The sequence below is a fragment of the Centroberyx gerrardi genome, chromosome 7, assembly GCF_048128805.1.
Source record: "Centroberyx gerrardi isolate f3 chromosome 7, fCenGer3.hap1.cur.20231027, whole genome shotgun sequence".
Lineage (NCBI taxonomy): Eukaryota > Metazoa > Chordata > Actinopteri > Beryciformes > Berycidae > Centroberyx > Centroberyx gerrardi.
In genome coordinates this window covers 2,986,451-3,008,635 of record NC_136003.1, presented here as the reverse complement: position 1 = coordinate 3,008,635, position 22,185 = coordinate 2,986,451, and the positions used below count along the sequence as shown (strand labels likewise).

General features: G+C 40.7%; 1 protein-coding gene across 1 annotated transcript in view; it reads left to right on the top strand.

The window, feature by feature from the left end:
• smg1 (SMG1 nonsense mediated mRNA decay associated PI3K related kinase) overlaps positions 1-22,185 on the top strand; it is a 95,740-nt gene that overhangs the window by 13,835 nt on the left and 59,720 nt on the right. Inside the window, exons 6-15 of the mRNA XM_078284825.1 lie at positions 1,525-1,738; positions 6,380-6,505; positions 7,471-7,543; positions 10,508-10,605; positions 12,228-12,401; positions 15,084-15,305; positions 16,223-16,324; positions 18,586-18,876; positions 19,326-19,456; positions 20,696-20,857. Of these exons, the coding sequence (XP_078140951.1) occupies positions 1,525-1,738; positions 6,380-6,505; positions 7,471-7,543; positions 10,508-10,605; positions 12,228-12,401; positions 15,084-15,305; positions 16,223-16,324; positions 18,586-18,876; positions 19,326-19,456; positions 20,696-20,857 (1,593 nt within the window). The remainder of the gene's footprint in view (positions 1-1,524; positions 1,739-6,379; positions 6,506-7,470; positions 7,544-10,507; positions 10,606-12,227; positions 12,402-15,083; positions 15,306-16,222; positions 16,325-18,585; positions 18,877-19,325; positions 19,457-20,695; positions 20,858-22,185) is intronic.

The following is a 22,185-nucleotide window of genomic DNA, read 5'->3' as shown; positions in this document are numbered from 1 at the left end:
ATTCTTATTGAATGGCTTTTTATTACATTTGACTTAATGGGGCCTTCGAGGATTGGGGTATTTCGGGGATATACCCTTGCTGTCACCCCCGACAGCGTCCTTGTTTGCCCTTTGTAATGACATTTTAAAATTGTTGTTTACATTCTAGTAAGTAATTCATACTTTGTCACTGAACTTTTTGTTTGTGTCGTATCTTGGTTGTATTGAATTGTGAACTGCATATCGCGTCTCGAATCGTGTTGTGAGATAAGCATATCATCCCATCCCTATTGACAGTCCAATGCAGTAATCTATGGTTTAAGTAACTCAACAATTAACCTTACGATTGCCATTTTGGATGTGGGTGTTCCAACGAGTTAAACACGTGAACAGCTCAGTTGTAGCAACGACATGTCATCCCGTTCTTCCGCTCCTTCCGATATGATGTGAATGCTGCATCAGTCTTGATGTATTTTATACTGATTTGTACTCTGAATTACTGGAATGATCAGAATGCCTTTAAACACAAAAATAAAGAAACTTCGCTGTGTATGGCTCAGCATGTAACGTTTTAACACAGATTTCTAGAAAGAATCTTATATCTGTGCAACATTTTTTCACATTCACTCCAAAAATGCCACTGCCAACACATTTCATTCTAAATCATGTCCAGTCAATTGAATTGGTCACAATGGACTCCAGTCAAATTGTAGAGACATCTCAAGGACGTTCAGAGGAATTTGGATGCACCATAATTCAGCTGGGAATGTCACTGCAAATGGGTTGAATACTCATTAACTCAAAAAATGTCTTCTTTTCTAATTTTCTAATTTAAAAAAAACATCCACTTTGACATTATGGTTTATTGTGTGTAGATAAGTGACAAAAGATCCCGATTTTATCACCTTAAATTCAGGATCTAACTTCAGGATCTTTCTGATGGCACTGTAATTGCTCTGGCACATTAATTTCCATGTGTCCTACTGCAAGACTGTAGCCAATGCCACCTTAGTTGAGTTCAACTTAATTCCAAGACCAGGTCCAGTTGAGTTGAGTCAAAACCGACACCAGAGCAAATCAAAACTTATTCAAGACTCAGACAATAAACAGTGTACCTTTCATTCCAAATATAAAAGTAATGATGAAGAAGTTTCTTGAGGACCAACAGAGATGTAGATCTATCTGCGGGAGCTCTGTACTATACCCGTCAACATCCACTAAGCAATACATAGATGTTTTTAGGACCATCACATACTATACACAGGCGTAACCATTGAAATTGTTTGTTGTGCTGAGGAGAAAATAAATGAAAGTTCAAGACATCAGAGAAGTGGTCTGGAGACCAGACTCGGGATAGTACACCCCTGACCATATGCACTTTTGTCTGTTCACCTTCTCAGAGGGCTGAAATGAATCCTACTGCTGCCAAAAAATCTAGAGCAAACCCTGCTATTCTGATATTGACTGCTCTCTGCTGTCATAGCTCTTCTCTCTTCTGTGGTCACTAACATCTTGTATCCTTGGTGTTGGTCCTGATGCGAACAGCAGTAAGCTGCTGTGGGAATTGCGTCAGGATGCGGCGGCCTGCCTGGGTCTGCTCTGCACAGCACTAAGCTACGAGGCTGAGCGCATCTTCAAGTGGCTCTTCCTCAAGTTCAGTTCGTGTGGTCGCGACGAGGTGAAGCTGCTGTACCTGGTGGCAGCGCAGCGTGCCCTAGAGGCCGCCGGGGAGAGGAAGGCCTTCTCTACCGTCATGCAGGTAAGCACAACCAAAGGCTTCAGTGCCGATCTGTACAGCTGCTTTCCCAAAAGCATCCTGGTGTTTAAAGAACACATTTGGTCTCCAGTGTTTCCCCTAGAAAAGTTTCTATTAGTGGGGGTGTGTATTGGTTGTTGCCCATGGAGTTCAAAACACTGTTGTTTGCTTAACATTAAAAGTTAAATTATTGAAAGGGGGTGAGAGTGGCAGAAATGCATTTGCTTTAGGAGCGAGGGGGGATCACATTGTTGCCTAATTGATGATGATGGCGATTAGTGGGCGGGTGATTACTGGGCGGCCCGTCCACTAATTTCTATGGTAGGGGAAACACTGGGTCTTATTCACAAAACTTTTCTTAATTAGGGCTTCACTGCAAAGCGTTTGGACCATAGGGGGCACTATAATAAGGTCCCAAAGTCTAAGGCTCAGCCCCGCCGTCCCATTAGTTGTAGAGATGTGAAACTTGGTACACATACAGTTGTGGCCAAAAATATAGGCACCCTTGCAATTATTTCAAATAACTCTCCTGTTCTTTTAGAAATAAGTTGAAAGACCAAATATTTTGGTGTCTACATGTTTATTTCTTTGCTTTGTATTGGAGCAAAACAGAAAAACTGGAAAAAAAAAATTAAATCTTAGGTTTTTCCTCAGAAATCCTAAAATGGCCTGGACAATATTACCGGCGCCTTTTAGAAAGTGTTAGAAATCATCTGATTTCAGTCAGGTGATTCTCATTTAATGTGGAATTGAACTCACCTGTGGTGACTTGCAGATGCCTACAATATAAAAAAGCACTAATTTAACCACTTGAATATAGAAAAGAGCTCATACTGCTGTGTTGTGTCACTCTTTGTACAACAATGAGCGTGGATAAAAGAAAGAAGACCAGAGAATTGTCTGAGCAGGTCAGACACAAAATTATAACCAAGCACAAACAATCTCAAGGCTACAAGTCTATCTCCAGAGACTTGGGAGTTCCTGTATCCACAGTGTGCAATGTAATAAGAAAGTTTAAGGCCCATGGAACTGTAGCCAACCTCCCAGGACGTGGCCGCAAAAGAAAACTTGATCGAAGATCACAGAGGAGGATTTCTAGAATGGTGGAGAAAGAACCTCGATTAACTGCCAAACATTCAAGCTGACCTTCAGGCACAGGGTACAGTGGTTTCAACCCACACCATCTGTCGCCAACTCAATGAAAGAGGGCTATATGGTAGGAGGCCCAGAAGGACCCCATTTCTGAAAGAGAGACACAAGAAAGCTAGACTGGATTTTGCCAGAACACACCTGGACAAGCCAAAGTCCTTCTGGTAGAATGTTCTGTGGACAGATGAGACCAAAGTAGAACTTTTTGGTAGAGCACGTCACCTCTATGTTTACAGAAAACCAGGTGAAGCGTTCAAAGAAAAGAACACCTTCCCCACAGTCAAACATGGAGGTGGTTCACTGATGTTTTGGGGTTGCTTTGCTGCTTCTGGTACTGGGTGCCTTGCATGTGTGCCTGGCATCATGAAATCAGGAGATTATCAGGGCATTTTGCAGCGCAATGTTGAAAGAAGTGTCAGAAAGTTGAGTCTTCGTCGAAGGTCATGGGTTTTCCAGCATGACAGTGACCCAAAACACACTTCAAAAAGCACCAAGGACTGGATTAAGAAAAAACACTGGACTGTCCTGGAGTGGCCAGCAATGAGTCCAGATCTAAATCCCATTGAAAACCTGTGGAGAGATCTGAAAGTAGCTGTTGGGAGAAGGAACCCTTCCAATGTGCGAGAACTGGAGCAGTTTGCACAAGAAGAGTGGGCCAAATTGCCAGTAGAGAGTTGCCAGAAGCTAATACATGGTTATAGGAAGCGCTTGACCGAAGTTATTTTGAACAAAGGCTGTGCTACCAAATATTAAGTCGAGGGTGTCAGTAATTTTGTCAGTGCCATTTTTATTCATTTTTGGATTTACAAGGATGTATTAAGTTCTAATTCAAAAACAAGAGATTTGTAATATCGACCATGAAATTAAAATAATGCTTGAACCATTTTTTTTTATCAGTTTCAAGATTTTTCAGATAAAATTGTGAGATATTTGAAGTAATTGCAAGGGTGCCTATATTTTTGGCCACAACTGTATGTATCTGATCATGCTTAACAATTTTGCCTCTAGGACTCATAAAGGACTCACAAAGTCTGCCTAAAAAAAATATTCAATCCTCCCCAACTGGTGAAAGCCAACCCCAGATTCACTCTTGTTTTGGAACTTTTTTACTGTTTTTTACCCTTCTGGCAACCGCAGGGAGGAGGGGTCAACTTTGAAAGTTGTGTTTACAAGCCACAACCAGTAAAATCCTACTCAGTATGCCTTAAGCTTAACAAATTGTTAATTTGCTAAAAAGCCAACTATTCCTTTAAGAGCATTCTTCTGCTTCTTGGTGTCTGGACCTTAAGAAGCTAGTAAGTTCTGTCAGATCTATCACTTCAAATATTTTCTACTCTAAAAGTTACTTATTGGTGGAATCACCAATCCACCAGCAACTGTGGACATAGGAGGAATAAGGCAGCTTCATAGAACTATTGGGCCTCATTCACGAAACGTGCGTACGATCAGATTTGATCTTAAAGTGTACTTACGAACGTTTCCACGAACATTTCGGCATTCATCATTTTTTTTCTTACCTGAATTTATTCTTTGGTACGAAATCTACGTGTGTTTGGAAACATGCGTGGGGCATTACGCATGAAGTGGTTTCTACTTAGAATGCCTTATTCTTTAAGGGAAATCTATTAAAGCAGTCCCAGACCTCATATCAACAACAAAATGTGTTTCAGGCCATTTGTAAGCCTGGTGATAATAACCATATTAACAAAGCTAGGCCGATATGAACAAATTCATAGGCAATTCTATTCAATTGGAAACATGAGTGATTAAAGTGATTAATTAGTATCGTATATATATTATATTATATTATTATATTATGTATTGATCAATAAAGTTCAATCTTATCTTACCACAGGAGCAATAGACTGTGCACATCAAAGCACCGTCTCCAAACGCTTTCCCTATTTAAATCGCAAACAATAACACACCATAAACATTCAGTTAATTTGTGACGCCAACCTAAACCTCCTACATGTGGTTTCCAGCTGTCCAGGAGGGATCCACGACTCGTTGGTGCTGCAGAACAGTAGGGTGTCGTGCGTCTTGAGCAGGTGCTGCTGGAGACGCACGGCGCATATAGGACTGAATGGAAGTTAAATTAACCAGAGTCTCAAGACTAACTAGTTTGTCTCTAGGTGATAGAGGTTATGCCTTGACCACATTGCTAATGACACACCTGATAAACCTTCAGACCCCTCAGCAGAGATCATATAATTATCATACGTGCACTCGCTCCGCCACAGAGTGAGCGCAGCATACTGAGCTGGAAGGCTGTGATGAGTTTGGACACCGCAGGAAGAAAGCTCCTGTCAAGAGCTACAGTCAAAACCAGCAATATTATTATAAAGCCTAAAGTCTGAGCTTACCATCAGATGGAGATGCTGCTTGAATTAAACCAGTGTCCAACTCCACTGATGACTGGACACCTGACAGCACAGTCTCCATATTATTTCCCCAAACATTTTGGCAGCGCCCTGCCCTCCGCCTGGAGCTAATAAACTGCATCTATTTGGAGTTAGACTATCGCCCTCGTTTTTTAGATTCTAGCTGTAAGTCAAACGGTTTCTTTTTAATTTAATTCAAGGTGTGTGTTTCTGATGTTGCAGCATTGACAGCATCAGTAATTTCGTGCCATGTTTTCTTTCTCAGTTGCTGTCACTCCACCGCTTACACTTTTAAAAAGTATATATATTTTTTTCTCTCACTCCCGAATACAACACTTGTATTATAGAGTTTGAATTTTTCTTCTTGGGTCTGTTTGCCATTCTCCACCACTCCAGTAATGCTTTCCATTTGCGCACAACCCTTCAGTCTGCAGACCTTTTATGGAGTTGAACGGGGCGTTTAACTATGCAAATTGATTGGCACAGGCACGCGCATCCAATTTACGAACGATTGGCATTCATCATTTGATACACCTGTGGTCCGCACAAATCGAGGTTGTCCGCACGTTTCATGAATCCGACGTTGGTCTTTCCTTACGAACAGAAATACGCAAAATATACGAGGAATTTACGAAAAGATTTTTGAATGAGGCCCAATGAGTGTAAAAATAATTATGCGTTCTGTCTTGACAAATCAAATTATGCATTCGTACCACAAGCAGCAGCTTAGAAATTGTTCATTGATAAGCTTTGTCAGTAAGTGACTTCTGTTTGAAGCTGCAGAGTCAGTTTATTCAACAGCTGAAAATTAGCTCTGATTCGATTTATTTTCCTAACACTTGTACATGCTCGTTCTATGGTCAGTGGAATATTGTAAGGGCGCTAAGGCTCTGGCCTTAGCCCTCCTTAATTTTGATGTTTTTTAATGTTGGTGATTTAGGAATCAAAGCTTATTCTGCTGTTTCACTGATTGTCTGTCCAGACAAGAGTGCTAGCTAAAATGTACATGTAAAGTGTTTACATCACAGTTCTATAGAAGTGCATGGAGCTACCTGCTGGCACCAGGTAGAGGCCTGATAGCAGAGGATGGACTGACTATGTTGTGTTTCAGCTGGTGATGAGCAGCCTGCAGTCCATCCTGGAGAATGTGGACACGCCAGAGCTGCTTTGTCAAAGTGTGACGTGCATTCTTCAGGTGGCTCGCTCCTACCCTCATGTCTTCAGTACCAACTTCAGGGTGAGAGTCATTAATTATTGGTCATGCACAGTTCAACTGGGATAGCAGAATGAAAAACATCTGCTCATGCTTTTCATTCTTTTTTTTTACTGCTTCTGTCTGTCTATCTGTGTTTCTTAATCTTCATTTTTTAACCATTATTTATTCAAAGAAAGTCGACATAGCCCCATGCTCTTTCCCAGCAACACACTGCTTCACATTCATACAGTTCCACACATTCACACTGGGAGCTACCCAGTACAAAACAAATTTTAAAATATAAATAGGACCCTTATCTATAGCCTACAGTATGCACATGGTTCTCTGTTGGAACCTGACTAATTGCACTGATGGGGAAAAAATAAATAAATAAACATCCAATTCTAGAGAATATTAGTATATTCCAAAGTATTCCAGAATATAATTAGATATAACTATATAACTACCCAACTAGAACAGAGTTGAGTATTTAAAAACAGATAGATACCAGCATATACCTGAATAACCCCAGCCCCTGGTCACGGTCAAGAGTTCCTCACCTTCCAAATTTCAATTTAACCCCTGTGGGTACGTGACGTCCTTCAGAACAGAGCACCAAGAGTTTATCATCTTGTCCAAGAGCTCCACGTAGATGGTGCCTGTTTCAGGGGTTATTTTTACTGGACAGTGGATTTGACTGGCTGGTTCAGCTTATGAAACCGCTCAGTCCACCAGAGGATGACATTAACGTAGTGCGGCTAAAGTTGAGATATATTCAACTTGGGAGTGCCTACCTGCTGCGACCAAACCATTGAAAACAAATGTGCTTTTTCGCACATTTGTTTTCAATGAGAACACAGAGTGTTCCAAAAAGGGTCCGATGTGATCACAGCCTTTCTCATTCACTTTCTCCACCCACATTTTCCCAGCAGGTCCAGGGATTCAATCTGATGGCCTTCCAGTCAAAAGTCTGTTTTTTAACCTCTAGGCCACCTGTCTTCCCACAGGACACAGTGGACATCTTGGTGGGCTGGCACATTGACCACACGCAGAAGCAGTCACTCACTCTGCAGGTCTCAGGTCAGTTGGATTTCTCATTTGTACAAAAAAAGATTATTTTCATAGCAGTTTCAATAAACAGGGTATCTGCAGTTCCTTAAGTCTCAAAAAAAGTCTTAAGCTATCTAAATTTTACTGCCTGACTGTCATTAGAGATCTTCATTTTTTTTTTTTTTACTTAAAGCTGGATTGCAACAACACGGTTTAAACTCATGTAAGATTAGTTGTAATCAGAGTTAGTAAAACTGGGTTTAAAAATAAATGAATCCAGATTTAAAATTCATAGCTGTGTTGCAAAACTGATTTAAGCCTACATTTAAATAATGTAAACAAAGATTAAACAACTGGTTAACAAAAAACTAGCAATCAGATGTGGGCGTTTTGGCAATATGCCTAACAAAAATAGTATAATCAAAAGGGAAAAAAAGCCTACTCGTGTTAAATTTGAATTCAAAAATTATTAACCCTGCTTAGTCTTAAACTAGGTTTAAAGTTTGAATCAACTGCTAAACTATGATTTAATCCAGTTGAAAAGTTAATCCTTGTGTATTTGTGATGTAATTATAAAGATGGAATTAGAGGTATTGACAGATTCTTTACAGTCAGTGATTTTTAGTCGAGGCAGAGTTGAAAAGATAGGCAAATGAAACAAGGCAAATTAATTGCCATGAATTGTGTAGTTTCACCAAAAAGATGTAAATGGGCAGCCGAGCCAGCAATAGCGTTGGTTTTTATTTTCCTCTGTTGTAATACATTACCGTAATTGGCCTCCATTATTATATTCCTGCAGTTTTCTTCCAACTGTCCACTCATAGATTAATACAGGACATGATCTTATGTTGGACATCATGTCCCAAAACAATTAATTTCCTGGTATCCTTTTGTTATACTGTTCATTGATAGTTTCAGAACTTTCATTAGCTGTGTTCATTCAAAAATAGGCTGGTTTTGCCAGTTTTGTTTCTTTACTTTGGCTTTTAAGTTGGTCTTCAATTCCAACTAGCACTAAAAGCTCTTACAAGGTTATAATTGACATTATGAAACCTGCAGAGAATGCATCACTATGTGAATATAGTGAAAGGCTGAACGTTTGTGTTTTGAGAAACTGAGGAATTTCACAATATGCTAATCCAAACTATCATTTCCATGTAATTGTTGTATAATTGTTGATATTATATTATATATATTATATTATATTATATTAGGGCTAGGACGATAAGTAATTGTGAAAAAAAGATACATGGGGACAAAATAACTTTTACAGTATAGTCAACAACAGTTAAATTTTCAGTAGTCTATTTCTAGAACAGTTTTTATTAGGCATGTGTGTGCGGTGAATTTACAAGCAACATTAGTGAGATTAGTCTCTGGTGTGACAGAACATAACATGATACGCAGCGTTAGAAATCACTTTAGATCAATTTCTATATACTGACAAACTTTTGATTTTGTGGCGGCCCGTACTGATATTGTGGTGGACAAGCTTAAACACCGAATGGCATTTTTCTTGTGCAGCAGCGCCCGACTGATTGTTGTGACAGGCTCAATCATGCTGTGGCTCACTAGGCAGCAAATCGCAGCGTACATCAACTGTTACTAGGGAAAACCAGGACAGGAGTGTTTTGATAACCAATCGGCGTGCCACATTTATCCATACAAAAAAAAGATATGTTTTACTTATCGATTTTCCGCCCGTTATCGATAAATCGATAAGTGGTCCCAGCCCCTTTTTATATGTGTTGTGTTTTACAGTTAATACTGCTTAAATTTACTTCATCAATAAAGGTCGCTGTTGTCTGTATTATGACTTAATGTGCCATGTTGTTTTTAGCCTGTTGCTCTAAAGAAGCTATAAAAGGTAGAGTGAATGATGTTCCTGTTGTGTGCTCCTCATTTTTCATGTTGATACCTTACTACTGCTTACAACAATATGTCTGCCAACACTTCTTGGGGCTCATTCATAAAACTCAGCGGTAACAGAATAGCGATGTGCACAATCTGCGACCCAGTAATTTTACCTAATTCATAAATTGACCACAGCCGGGAGTACCGTGACGGAGCCACGTTACCGCTGTGTTATCCCCAGCTGTAGCCCGGGTGACAGCCAATCAAAACCAAGATATTAATTAAGGTTTACATACAGTATTTAACACCTTGTCCGCACCTGTGTGTCAGTGCAATCGGCAGATAAGCCTCTTCCTCCTCATGCTCTCTTACTGCTGCAATTGCAATGTTGACCATGATAAAACGAATGTTTATGATGTCACTTACTGAAATTATAAATTGGCCATAGGTGGTGATTGCGACCAGATGAAGACCTATCGAAACTTTGTAAGATAAATAAATATATGGGAGCTTTGGCAGCGGTGTGCGGCGTTCTCTTTCTTAAATACTTTATACTTTACTAAGGTTTATGGCATGTGCCTATGGTCATCTTCTCTTTTGTGTCATGATAAACTGAAACTATCAGAAACTGCCTTTTTATAACCACAATCAGAGCATTAATTAGTAATTGCAAAGCCAGTGTGTGAGTCATATTTATTAAACATTTTCATGTTTCCAAAGAGAATTAATGCCCTGGAACTTTCTACTGATTTTTTTTCATTAATTTCTGCAATATACCATCTGACTAGAGCAGGTGGTATTTTTTGTGGCTTTTATGAATCACTTTCACAATATGTAAATGATCAAAAGGGGTGGAAGTACGGGGAAAACGGTAATGCTAATAACGTCCCGGTATTTCACATTTATGAATGAGAAAACACCCTATCATGACGGTATCTGCCCCTAACATCACGCTAAACCTGCATGTAAGTTTTATGAATGAGCCCCCTCATTTTTCAATGCCAAAGCCTCTGCACGACGTTGGTAATTGTTAAATTGGTCCTAAATCCAGTTGTAGGTTGCATTAAAATGACACAAATTTAGCTTTTTGAAAGTAGTAAGTATGTCTGTCTGCCTGTCTATCTCCCTGTCTATCTTTAGGCTGGTTACAGAGTCTGGAGCAGTTCTGGGTGGCAGACCTGACCTTCTCCACCACCCTGCTGGGACAGTTTTTGGAGGATATGGAGGCCTATGCAGAGGTGAAACTACGGAGTCTGAAAGCATGTTGTAAAGGCCACATTCAGCTTCTCTGTAGCAATGCTCTGATACCACTTTAACTCAAGCTTAGAAAAGCTTTAGACAGTCTGAAAAAATATGGAAAATTAATTTGATTTTTTCTAGGTCTTGAAAAGTTTGGGAACTACACACAAATGTTTGGAAAAATATGATAAAATATTGTTGTTCAGTCATAATATACATGTGACTACACAATTTATGTTGTTTGGGACCCACTGTCAATTAGGGCTGCATGATTAATTGTATTAAAATCACGATCTTGATTCATACTACTCTATTCATACTCTATATTATCTCATTCCTAAATGACAACAATTCTGACGCATGTTCATTAGGGATATCCAATGCATCAAACCAAGCGCTCCTAATTTCTCCCTAAGTTGCATTAACAAATGACAACACTGCGTTACACCACGTGACGAATTGTGCACATGCAGAACGGGCAGAAACCAGCAGACAGGAAAACGAATCCAATGAGCGACAGAATGGAAAACCGTTGTTTAAAGAGTAACCAAACCCTACCCAAATCTGTGGTGAAGCCTGACATCTAATTGTGAAAAGTAGGGTACTGAACTGGCCGTCTGCTATTGGCTGGTCTTTGTGCTAGGCGATGTCCCCTTCTATAGAGTACAACAGGTGGTGACATCACCTGGCACAAAGACCAGCCAATAGCAGAGGGCCAGTGCAGTATCCTACTTTTCACCATTACATGTCAGGCTTCACCACAGATTTGGGTTTGGGGTTCAGTTACTCTTTAAAGGTTGTGTTCTAAATAAGAGAGGACGAGAGATGTAATTGATTGTTTTATGTTCAGTGTTTGATTCAACAAGCAGTTGAATTTAAGCTATTTTTTCTGTTAAAAAAACAAGCACATATCTTGGGCAGGCCCACGGCGCGTGTTTTCAGCTCAATTCAATACATTGAAGCATTGCCACATGGTTATCAGTAAAATGACCTAATTCCACTAATGTTACTTAAATGCCACAAGGTAATAACGTTACCTAGGGTTAAATTTTGTAGGGCAGCAGAAGACGAGTTATCAAGTTACACAGGAGAGTTTGGCACAAATTGTGGAATGTTAAGTGTCACTTTTGTATGGCGGTCTACTGTTTGTGCACCTCCACGTCAGACATGACATGATGTAACATTAGGCGCATTAGAGATCGATTTAGATCAATTTCTATACATCGACCAACTTTTTATTTTGTGGTAGAGCTACTATGTATGAGAAACACTGCATCTCACTGCCAACGACACCCTCTAGTGGCCATCTGATGAAGCGTAGATGGCTGGCTGACAAAGTTGATGTGACAGTCCCATATTAGTCACTATCAAATTTTTTGTTGTTTCTGTCTGTATCAGGCAAAAAAGTGCAATCAAAATTTATATTAAAAATTGGTTTCCCTAAGAAAAGTGAGAGAATTGTGATCTCAGTTCTAAGCAAGAAAATCGAGATCCCCTTTTTTTCCAGAATCGTGCAGCCCTATTGTCAATTCACATCTTGTGATATTTGTTGTTGTGTGTAAGGATAATCTTCAGTTACAGAGTAATGTGGCTTTAATGGCTGACTTAATGCTCCTTTTAGGACCTGAGCCATGTGGGGTCAGGCGAGGTGTTAGACGAAGACATCCCCCCACCCACGGTGTCGCTGCCCAAGCTGGCAGCGCTGCTGAAGGTTTTCAGCACCGTGGTTCGCAGCATCGGAGAGCGCTTCAGCCCCATTAGAGGACCCCCCATCACCGAGGCCTATGTCACTGATGTAAGAGCCACACTCAAGGAAACCTGACTGCTCCTAGGGCAGAGTAGTATTAATACTATGAAAGCTATACTTCTGTAAACCTGCAATAAGCGATTTCAGACCCTGTAACCAATCCTGAAACTAACTACTACGTGCTACGTGGAGATTTCCGTGAGGCGTAATGACATTGGCTACTCTAAAAGTTACTTTAGTTATTGGTGGAATCGCCAATCCACCAGCTACTGTGGACATTGGAGGAAAAAGGCAGCTTCATAGAACTGTTGAGTGTAAAAAGAATTATGCTTTCTGTCTTGACAAACCAATTTATGCATCGTAGCACAAGTAGCAGCTTAGGAATTGATCACTGATAAGCTTTGTCACTAAGTGGCTTCTATTTGAAGCTGTAGTCAGTTTATTCAGCACTATCTGAAAATTAGCTCCAATTCTGTTTCTTTTCCTAGCACTTGTACGATGTGAAATGTGTCCTAATAGTACAGTTAAGTACACCAAACCTAATGGCTCGGTCGGTCAGTCACTCTGTTCACCACTTTCGTTCACGTGGGTGAAATTGTGCCGCAGGGAGCCAAACTGCAGACTGTCAATCGGGAGACCCGTGTTCGATTCCCGGCAGAGACGTGTCCACAAATTTGTTGTCGCAGGGCTGTTAGACTCTTAACACTGGGTTCACACAGGACGCGTAGCGGCCGCAGAACGGCCCCAAAGCGGAGGCTGCTTCCTTTCGACACCCATGTTAATAGGTCAGGTTGTTCACACTTGTCGTGGCGCAGCAAGTGTGAACAACCTGTGTGAACAATCCAACCATGACTCGTGCACGAAATCGCGGTCCTTGCCCGCCACGTGTCCTGTGTGAACCTAACGATACAGCATTAAGCCAAAACACAATTGCATTAAGCCAAAACGCACAAAATTAGCTACAACACAGCGGAAGCTGGTCATAACGGAAGTGAGAGGCGGACTTGTTAGCAGCGAGATGCATTATGCTGCCTTCAAAATAAAAGCATGAAGGTTTAAATGTGTAAAAATATAGATTTAAACCAATTTATTTGTATTTAATCATCAAGCCCAATAAGCAACAACTCAACTTGATGTCACCATAATAATGAAAAATACCATAATGTGCAGCATTTTTTAACTACAAAGGCTGCTTATATTATATTGCACAGAGCACAGACTAAATTGGACACTGCAAAGGTCACCTTTCATTACTACAGCACAACAGTGTTGGGGAAACTAACTAGTTACGTTACTAACGTGGTCTTTATTAAAAATAACTTTCACTGTGCTCACAAGCGCTTTCAATTCAAATCTTAGGTATGATAGTGAAAGCTAAACTTACAGTTAACAATAATGTTCTTACCCTTTTCATTGATCAGTTCAAAGTAACGCAAATATTTCCAAGTTCTGCATTTTATTGTTGTGTTCATTCTGAAAGCGAGTCGTAACCTACAAGCCTCCACTGCACCGCCAGCCTGCTGCACAGTCTGCTTTTAATAACATCATGTAGGGCAATACTTTCATGTTTTTTTAATTTGCACTAACTAAACATTTAACCATTTGAAAGAAAAATAAAAGTAGCGAAATGTAACTTTGAAGTAACTAATAACTGATAAATTGAAAAACGCATTAAGTTAGTTGTTACCACAAAAAGTAATCTCATTACTGTAACCCCCAACACTGCTGCACAAGATGTCAAAACACTCCTACAGACCTACAGTTTAATTTCATACTAAAATTTAGACCCAAGCAAAAATCATGGCAGGCCCTCAAAACCAGCTACTGTATGAAATATTTAAAACAATTGTAGATCTTTGTAATGCCAGGTACTGTAGAGTTGACTGCAGGTAACGTTTGCTTTATTTCTTCACCATTTTCAACTTATCAATTTGTGTCGTTTTTATTTTATTTGGCAAATACTCGTTCTTCTAGTTCATCAAGTAAACAATAATAACGTAAATATAACGACCCTACACTACCTTGATTTGGTCGCGCTTCGCCGCGTCATCAGAGCGTGGAAAAAAGTTGAAGCCAGCTGAACTTCAGTTTGTAGCTGCCCTCGCCCGGCGTGCTGCTACATTTTACACAGCCGGCTTCCATTGAAAACGAATGACGTCCTGTCGCTTTGTAGCCTGTAGTCTGAACGCACCATTAGAATAGCACCTTTGTTGTCCCCATGGGGAAATTTGGGTTGAAGTGTAACACATTTGAGGTGTTAAAAAAGTCTTGTCTTTAACATTTACGCTGCAATGAAACCCAATTTCCCCGCGGGGATCAATAAAGTATTTCTGATTCTGATTTGAGAGCAAGAGCTCATTATTCTCTTCAGGAGCTAGTTAAGGTATTTAAATCGTTTAAGGTATTTCATATGCTGCGTTTCTAGTTAACAATGCTGCATAATTTGGTATTTTTCATTATTGCTATGACATCAAGTTATTGCATATTGGGTTTGATGATTAAATACAAATAAATTGGTCCAAATCTATTTTTACATGTTCCAAATTTTGTGCTTTTATTTTAAAGGCAGTGTAACACATCTCACTGCGAACAAGTCTGCCTCTCACTTCTATTGTGACCAACTTCCATTGTGTTGGCTTAATTTTTGTGTTATGGCTTAATGTCGTTATGTTGTGGCTTAATGCTGCTGCTGAACCAACCCTTTGTGGTTTCCCCTTTCTTCCTTTCCAGGTACTGAACCGGGTTCTGGCCTGTGTGACCACAGCCAAGCAGGTTCTGTTCTCGGAGGCGGTTCTGACGGCAGGGAACGAGTGTGTGAGTGTGTTGCTGGTCAGTGTGGAGCCCTGTGGTCAGCTGACGGAGGCCGTACTAGCCTACGGCCTGGACCAGCTGGACTGCTGCCGGGCCTGTGGGTCTGACTATAGCCTGGCAGTGCTCAGCCTGCTCACCTTGGTAAGATCACTTTTAGAGTGCAATCACATCTATAGTTTGTTTTTGTTTGGTCCAAACCATAGTGTAAATATTTGATAAATTCTCAGGGAATTTCAGGGAATTTTACAAATTGCTCACTTTTAAGGAATGCAGAAGAATGTGCTCTCTAATTTATTTTACACATTCCGTACATTAGATGGTGGTTTTCAGCTCAACTGTAGTGGAAACCAGACTGAAACACGACCAGGTCATGGAAGTGTTCTGACTTATGCTCCGAGTTGTGGACAGTCATGGAAGGGTCATGGTATTTTACGTAGCATAGAGCATACAGGCGTAATCTTTTCCAAGCTTCCTGGGTCCATTAATCCTACTCTAGAGACTTCAGTTATCCTCCTTTTCCCACATTGATTCCTGCTTGTATGTGTTGCCACGACCACATCCCTGCTAGCACTATAAGGCTACAAATGACTAACCACCAAGCAGAGGAATAATTAAGCTGATTATTTGGTTAACGTTTTTCTCAGCCCAGACTCATCTCATTTCTGACTGTGGCATGGTACCTTGTGAATCCCACACTTCCTCAAAATTCCTCCTTATGAACATAAAAACAGTGTGGTTGAGTTCACTGCACCTTGATCACAACTATCTCTCTCTACCGCTTATTGTAAGTCGCTTTGGACGTAATGTAATGTATCTCTGTAATGGTAGAGGACAGTAAGAATTTGGTAAGACATGGTTAGGGGCTTGTGGAGTCTGTGGACTTGAGTAAGAAGGAAAATTAGACTAAAAGTCTGATGACCCCTGTTCCCAGAGGAAATGATGAATCCTAAGCAGCTCTGATTTGATTGGATTTTGGTATTTGCAATGCCAAACCACATGATATTAGTACAAACTTACTGATATGCCAATCTTGACTGTGTGTGTGCATTTGTTTTTAGATTGTGGACCAGATCAATACCAAGCTGCCTGCATCATTTGTGGAGAAACTGTTGGCACCCAACTCCCAGCTACTTGAGCTGCGCTTCCACCGTGAGAAAGAGGTGTGTGTGTGTGTGTGTGTGTCTTGAACAAGATCTCTGTATATGTGAGGGAGGGTAAGAATCAATAATGGGAGTTTCGTATGCCGAAGTGTAAGGCTTGCTTCATGCTTTCTGTGTGGCTAGATGCGTGTATGCAGACGTGCCCACAGTGTATCTCGGGACGCATGCTTCTTGTGCTTCTCATTATGACCGCGTGGCTACTGCTGTGTGTGAAAATCTAGCTCTCCACATCCCCCAACAACAAAAAAAATAACCCCACCGGAATCAGACAGTAGTCTTTTACATCTACCCTATACTTGGAAACCGTTAAATGAATATAGGTGAGCAAACAAGATCTAAAGGAAGGAAGTAAGCACTTTTTGGTGGAGATAAGCCTGAGATGTTTTCTCCTCTCTGTATGCTTATGTAGCCCCACACAACACACACACATAACGTAAAGGGTCGGAGGAGCTAAGATACTAAGATACTATCCGCTAAGGCTAGTGGATAGTATCTCCTCCGACCCTTCAAATGTGCTTTACGGAGCGTACCAAGTCCTGCCTTCAAACAGGCGTTCAGAGTTCCGCAGTTCAAACACAATAGACTGATGAATTATTTTATTCCCCAGTCAATTGGGTTACTTAACTAAAACAGCAGGCCAGCCAGGAAAGTGATATCAGGGACCCCTGTGCAATAATAATAATAGTTGTGACATGTGCAATACCAAGATTTTGTGTGGAGAGTACAGTATATGGGATTAGTGTAATATGGGGATAACTTAGTGTCCCTGTGCCCTTTATGTGCTATTCTGATGTTTATGTATAATTGACTAGTGTGATTATGTGTGCTATGTGCAATGTGATTGTGTGTTCACCTCACTCTATGTATGGGAGCTGCTATCATGCGTAACAAATTTCAGAGAAATCTGACAAAGTTCCGTCGTATCGCAATGATTCACTGTCGTGAGAAGTTTCGACAGGCGCAGTCTCGTGCGAACATGAGGCTGCATTCAAGAGCATAGAATTGCAGACAGAGATACTGTAGCTTCTAAAATGCTTTGGTTAGAAAACCATGGCATTTTAAAGCATGGCTAATTATGACATTGGTTAATCGCTGCATTCCTGCTGTCACACCAGTGCCCCTAAATTCAACCTCTCATTTGCATTTTTAAGGAAGTAGGAGCAAATGCATTTTGCTTGCACTGTAGAACCTTGTTTTAGCTGGCATGACACTGGTCCCTTCCTACCAGTGGTTGAGAGTGCAAATGTGTTTTGGCTTTTGGGGGAGTAAGCACAGTAGTGCTCCTATAGAGTAAAATTTGTTTCCTGGAGATAAATACTGGAAATAAATAGGCTAAAATATTTAGAAGTAGGCTAAAACTTACTGACTACTACTGTATTTAAAGTTTGTTTCAAATCAAGTGCAAACTCGGCCTGGTCGTACCATTCCCACCCCGCAGGTTTGCCCTCGGTTGATATCACAATTCCCTGATTTAGTCTTAAGAGCCTATGCTATAACTAGCTTACTTTTATTGTCCATGAAGATTTGAGACTTTTTATTAATCAGGTAGCCCAAAGAAGTCTAGTAGCAAAAACAAATGGTGAGTGCGCAAATCTAGGAGATGAGGTGAATATTGGACTTTTGGACCCACAGTGCACTCATATGGCTTCAAAACACATGGATTATGCTGCACGAGCTGTTTGGAGCAATTTTATGGTAATTTTTCCCCTTTTTGGAACTGTAAAGAATAAAGCCTCGACAAAAGGCTGACATGGAGCTGCATTAGCTAACCGGCTGTTTGTTATGTGGATATACAAACTTCACTGGTGTTAACCCTGACTTAACCAGGCTTAGTGTAGGGCTATTCTAAAATTATATCATTTTATTATTTTGGTTAGTTTGGGTTGGAATCATCGATCGGTTCTCCTGATCGTCCTATATCGGAAAAGAAATATCGGAATTCTCTGATCTCAAATTTAGAGTGAATACAACCGATTTGGATCGCGGGCCGATCTATCGGTGCATCCCTAATAGATGTGTATAGTCACTGGTCATAGCTTTATCTGGTTAGATTTGCAAGACTGTAGACTAATGACATGCATCATCTTTGTGTCCAAACCCTTTGTTGTCTCAAAAGATTTTGCCTGTCTCCATGACGGGCAACACTTTTAGCAAAACAATTATTACTAGCACTTTTAGCAAAACATTTATTACTTTCCAAGATGCTCACAGTTGACATGGATGGATCTAGCACTGAGGTAGTTTTCATTTGTGTGTGCCAGGTGATGTCAGCTGTTCACGGCGTATACCAGTCACTGCTGAGCCTGAAAAACATCCCAACGCTGGAGGCAGCTTATAAGCTGGTATTGGGTGAGATGTTGTGCGCCCTGTCCAGCCTTCTGGCACCCCTGCAGCCCAGTGGTGGGACCTTGGCACCCATTGGCCCCTGCCCCAACATCCAGCACCCTGCCTTCGCCTCCCTCACGCTGCCCCCGGACAGAGCCCAGTTCACCCTCATCTTCAACCTCAGCACCCTTACCACCATTGGCAACACAAAGAACTCTCTCATTGGGGTGAGAAACTAGGCTTTTCGTTCCTGCTGCTCACTAGAAAGCAAATGTACAGCAGGAATTCCTTGGTGTTTTGGAGTCAACAACAGTAATTTCTTCACCAGACATTTCAACAGAATTTTCTTTATTTGTCCTTCAACCCTGATGGTGGTGGTGGCGGCTAATGTCACCATCTGTTGTATCTGTGACATGGCACCAAAGATCAGCCAATAGCAGAAGGCAATTTCAGTACCATGTGTTTTACCATTAGATGTCAAGCTTTACACACATTCTTCAAGTCCTCAAAATTCAACCAGTTTCCTCTCGCTACCATTTGTGGCCTGCAACGTGTGAAAATTGCATAGTTCAGCTTTAGACATGTTCACCAAAATGTAACATGTGCCAAATGAAAGAAAATAGCAGGCTAAAATCCAGAATGCATTCATTATATCCCTTGATTTATCCCTGTTTAGATGTGGGCGTTGTCTCCCACGGTGTTTGCTCTGCTCAGTCAGAATCTGATGGTGGTCCACTCTGAGTTAGCAGTCTACCACCCTGCTGTCCAGTATGCTGTGTTATACACCCTCTACTCCCACTGCACCAGGTAATACACATACACATACACGCACATATTGTATTGTAGAATAAGAGGTAAAAGATGCTGTTGACATGCAACCCTGCTGTCCTATATGGGATTTTGAATCCTACACTCCAGTTAGACTGAACGGCCTTGAGATGTCTCTGCCATTCATTGTCCCCCACAGTGAAATTGAGAGTATGGATCGCCCTGGGCCTCGAAGGAAAGAAGGAAAAAAACACTTTTTAACAGAGTTTAAGGTGTATTAATCTGTTTTTATATAATTTACTGTTATCCAATTTATTTTCATATTCATATTAGGCCTGTATTTTTCCCACTAATGATCTGTATAAAATGGATGGGTGTGGTGATAAATTGGAAAATATGAACAATAAAAAAAAGTCTTCGGTACTGAGGGAACCGTGAAAGAACACAAAACAGATCAGTCTAAACAAATGAGAAAATGCCCCAATTTTACAGGGTCATACAAATGCCTATTGGGGCTTTAAAGGGATAGTTCACCTGAAAATGAAAATTTGGTCATTATTTACTCACCCTCATGTCCATCCATAATAACACACAGTGAGTTTGCTAGCGCTGCCCCATATCAGCCTTCTCCAAAAGAAATGAAGTGGCTGGGTCCTGGTTCTTTACAGTTCCAAAAAGGGCAAAAATGACCATAAAATTACTCCAGACACTTAAAAGTTTGATTTTGTTGTTAAAATCCACTTTGATCAAAAAACTGAAAAACTACATGTCTAAGTCCACCATCAAAATTCAAATTAAGAGTGATATATGGGTCAAACAAACTCAATAAACACACTTAATAGCTGTGTATAATATAGCATTGTAGCCAGGTATATTAGATTGGCATGTTTGATCAGCTTATCACTCATATTTTGAAATTTGGTCTTGGTGTGCTAGGGACAGCGCTGGGTTATGGAGAATGGAGCTTCTTCAGTAGGACAGGGAGTTTCCTGTTTGAGAGGCATTCAAAGCAGATTTGAATAACAAAATCAAACTTTTGAGAATCTATTTTTCACATCTATTTGTTTTGTTGAGCAAGTGATCGCATCAGATCCCATCTTCAACCAGCTGTTTTCTTGCTACACTATGTGGTTAAGATTTCCTCTAAGGTTTTGAACGGGTCACATTCGGAGTCAAGATGCAAATAAATGATTGACAGAGACATCTTGAGGCTGCTCTGTGATATGATTGTCCTCTTCTAACCAGCCTCATATCTGTTCTTTCTGTCCATCCTTCCAGACACGATCACTTCATCTCGTCCAGCCTGTCGTCATCTTCCCCCTCCCTGTTTGATGGAGCAGTCATCAGCACAGTCACCACAGCAACAAAGAAGCACTTCAGCACACTACTAAGCCTTCTGGGAGTTCTGCTGGCAAAAGAGCACCTCTACCCTGAGGCCAGGTTCTCTCTCTCTTTCTTTCTCTCTCTCTCACTCACACACCAGGTGCTGGTCCAAAGTCTCAGCCAGTACTCAGGCAACCAAAACCACGTCAATTGGCCGCATGGTGGTGCTATAACAAGAAACTTTACATTTTGGCCGATAACTTCTGATCCGTAGGTCGTAGAATCAAATTGGGCGGGGTCCAAGCACAATATGGTAATTTGTCCAAAAATGAGAAACTTAAAGGAATAGTTCCCCAAAAATGAAAATTCAGTCATTATCTACTCACCCCCATGCCAGCTGAAACTCAGGTGAAGTTTGTTAGTCCATACAGCAGGCCCTGATCTCCACAGCCAAATGGCATAGAAGCCTTCTCCAAAACAGTTGAAGTTGCTGGGGACCTGACCTGAGTTGACTTCACGGTGAAAAAAATAACGGAAAATAACCATAAAATGGCTCCATGCAGCTCGTCCAGCATTATGCAAGTCTCCGGAAGCCAAACGATCCCAAAGTGACTTGAAAAGACCGACATTTACACTATTATTTAGCTGAAATCGCCACTCTAGCTGTTATTTCAAAATACGTCACGTTTGCGTGCACCCTGGCCTTGATAGGTAAGAGTAGCTCCAATTAGCAGAAACAAGACTTCCAGTTTGGCCGTTTAGCCTTCAAAATAAAAGCGCAAGATTTTAAAATGGGTAGAAATACTGTTTTAAACCAATTACTTTGTATTTAATCGTCAAATTCAATAAGTCAGCACCCATATTAATGTTTGATGTCTACTTAAGTCTCTGTTCTGTATGTATTCTGCACAGTGTAATACATGCAGCGTTTATAGTTAAAAATGCCACATTTTTCATTACTATTTTGACATCAAACTCGGTGTTGATTCATGGGGTGCTACTAACTTTTGTGGTGGTGTTACTAAAATTTTCAGTAGGTAGCACCAGTGCCACTAGTGGAAAAAGTTAGTCTGAAGCCAGTTGAGTTATAAGCCAGCAAGTAAGGTAATTTAGCAACTAATGTTAATGTTAACATGTGACTGCTAGTTAACTAGCTACTAACTCTAGCTACTAGCCAGGTAACATTAGCTATTGTGCAAATCAGATGTGTTAACAAGACAGTGATAGCTGACCAGATACTATGGTTACCTAGCTAACAAGCTGAATCAAACAGATGTATCGGTAATGAAATGAGCACTTCCCAGGTAAAAAAAGGCACAGAAATAAACTATCTGTTCCATAATGTTGAGACCACTGAGTTGTAAGTTCAGAAATTCAATCAGCTGTTCTCAAGCATTGTTGCAAAGAGGTCCTCCAACATGGCTGGTAGAGGGTGTGTTACATCA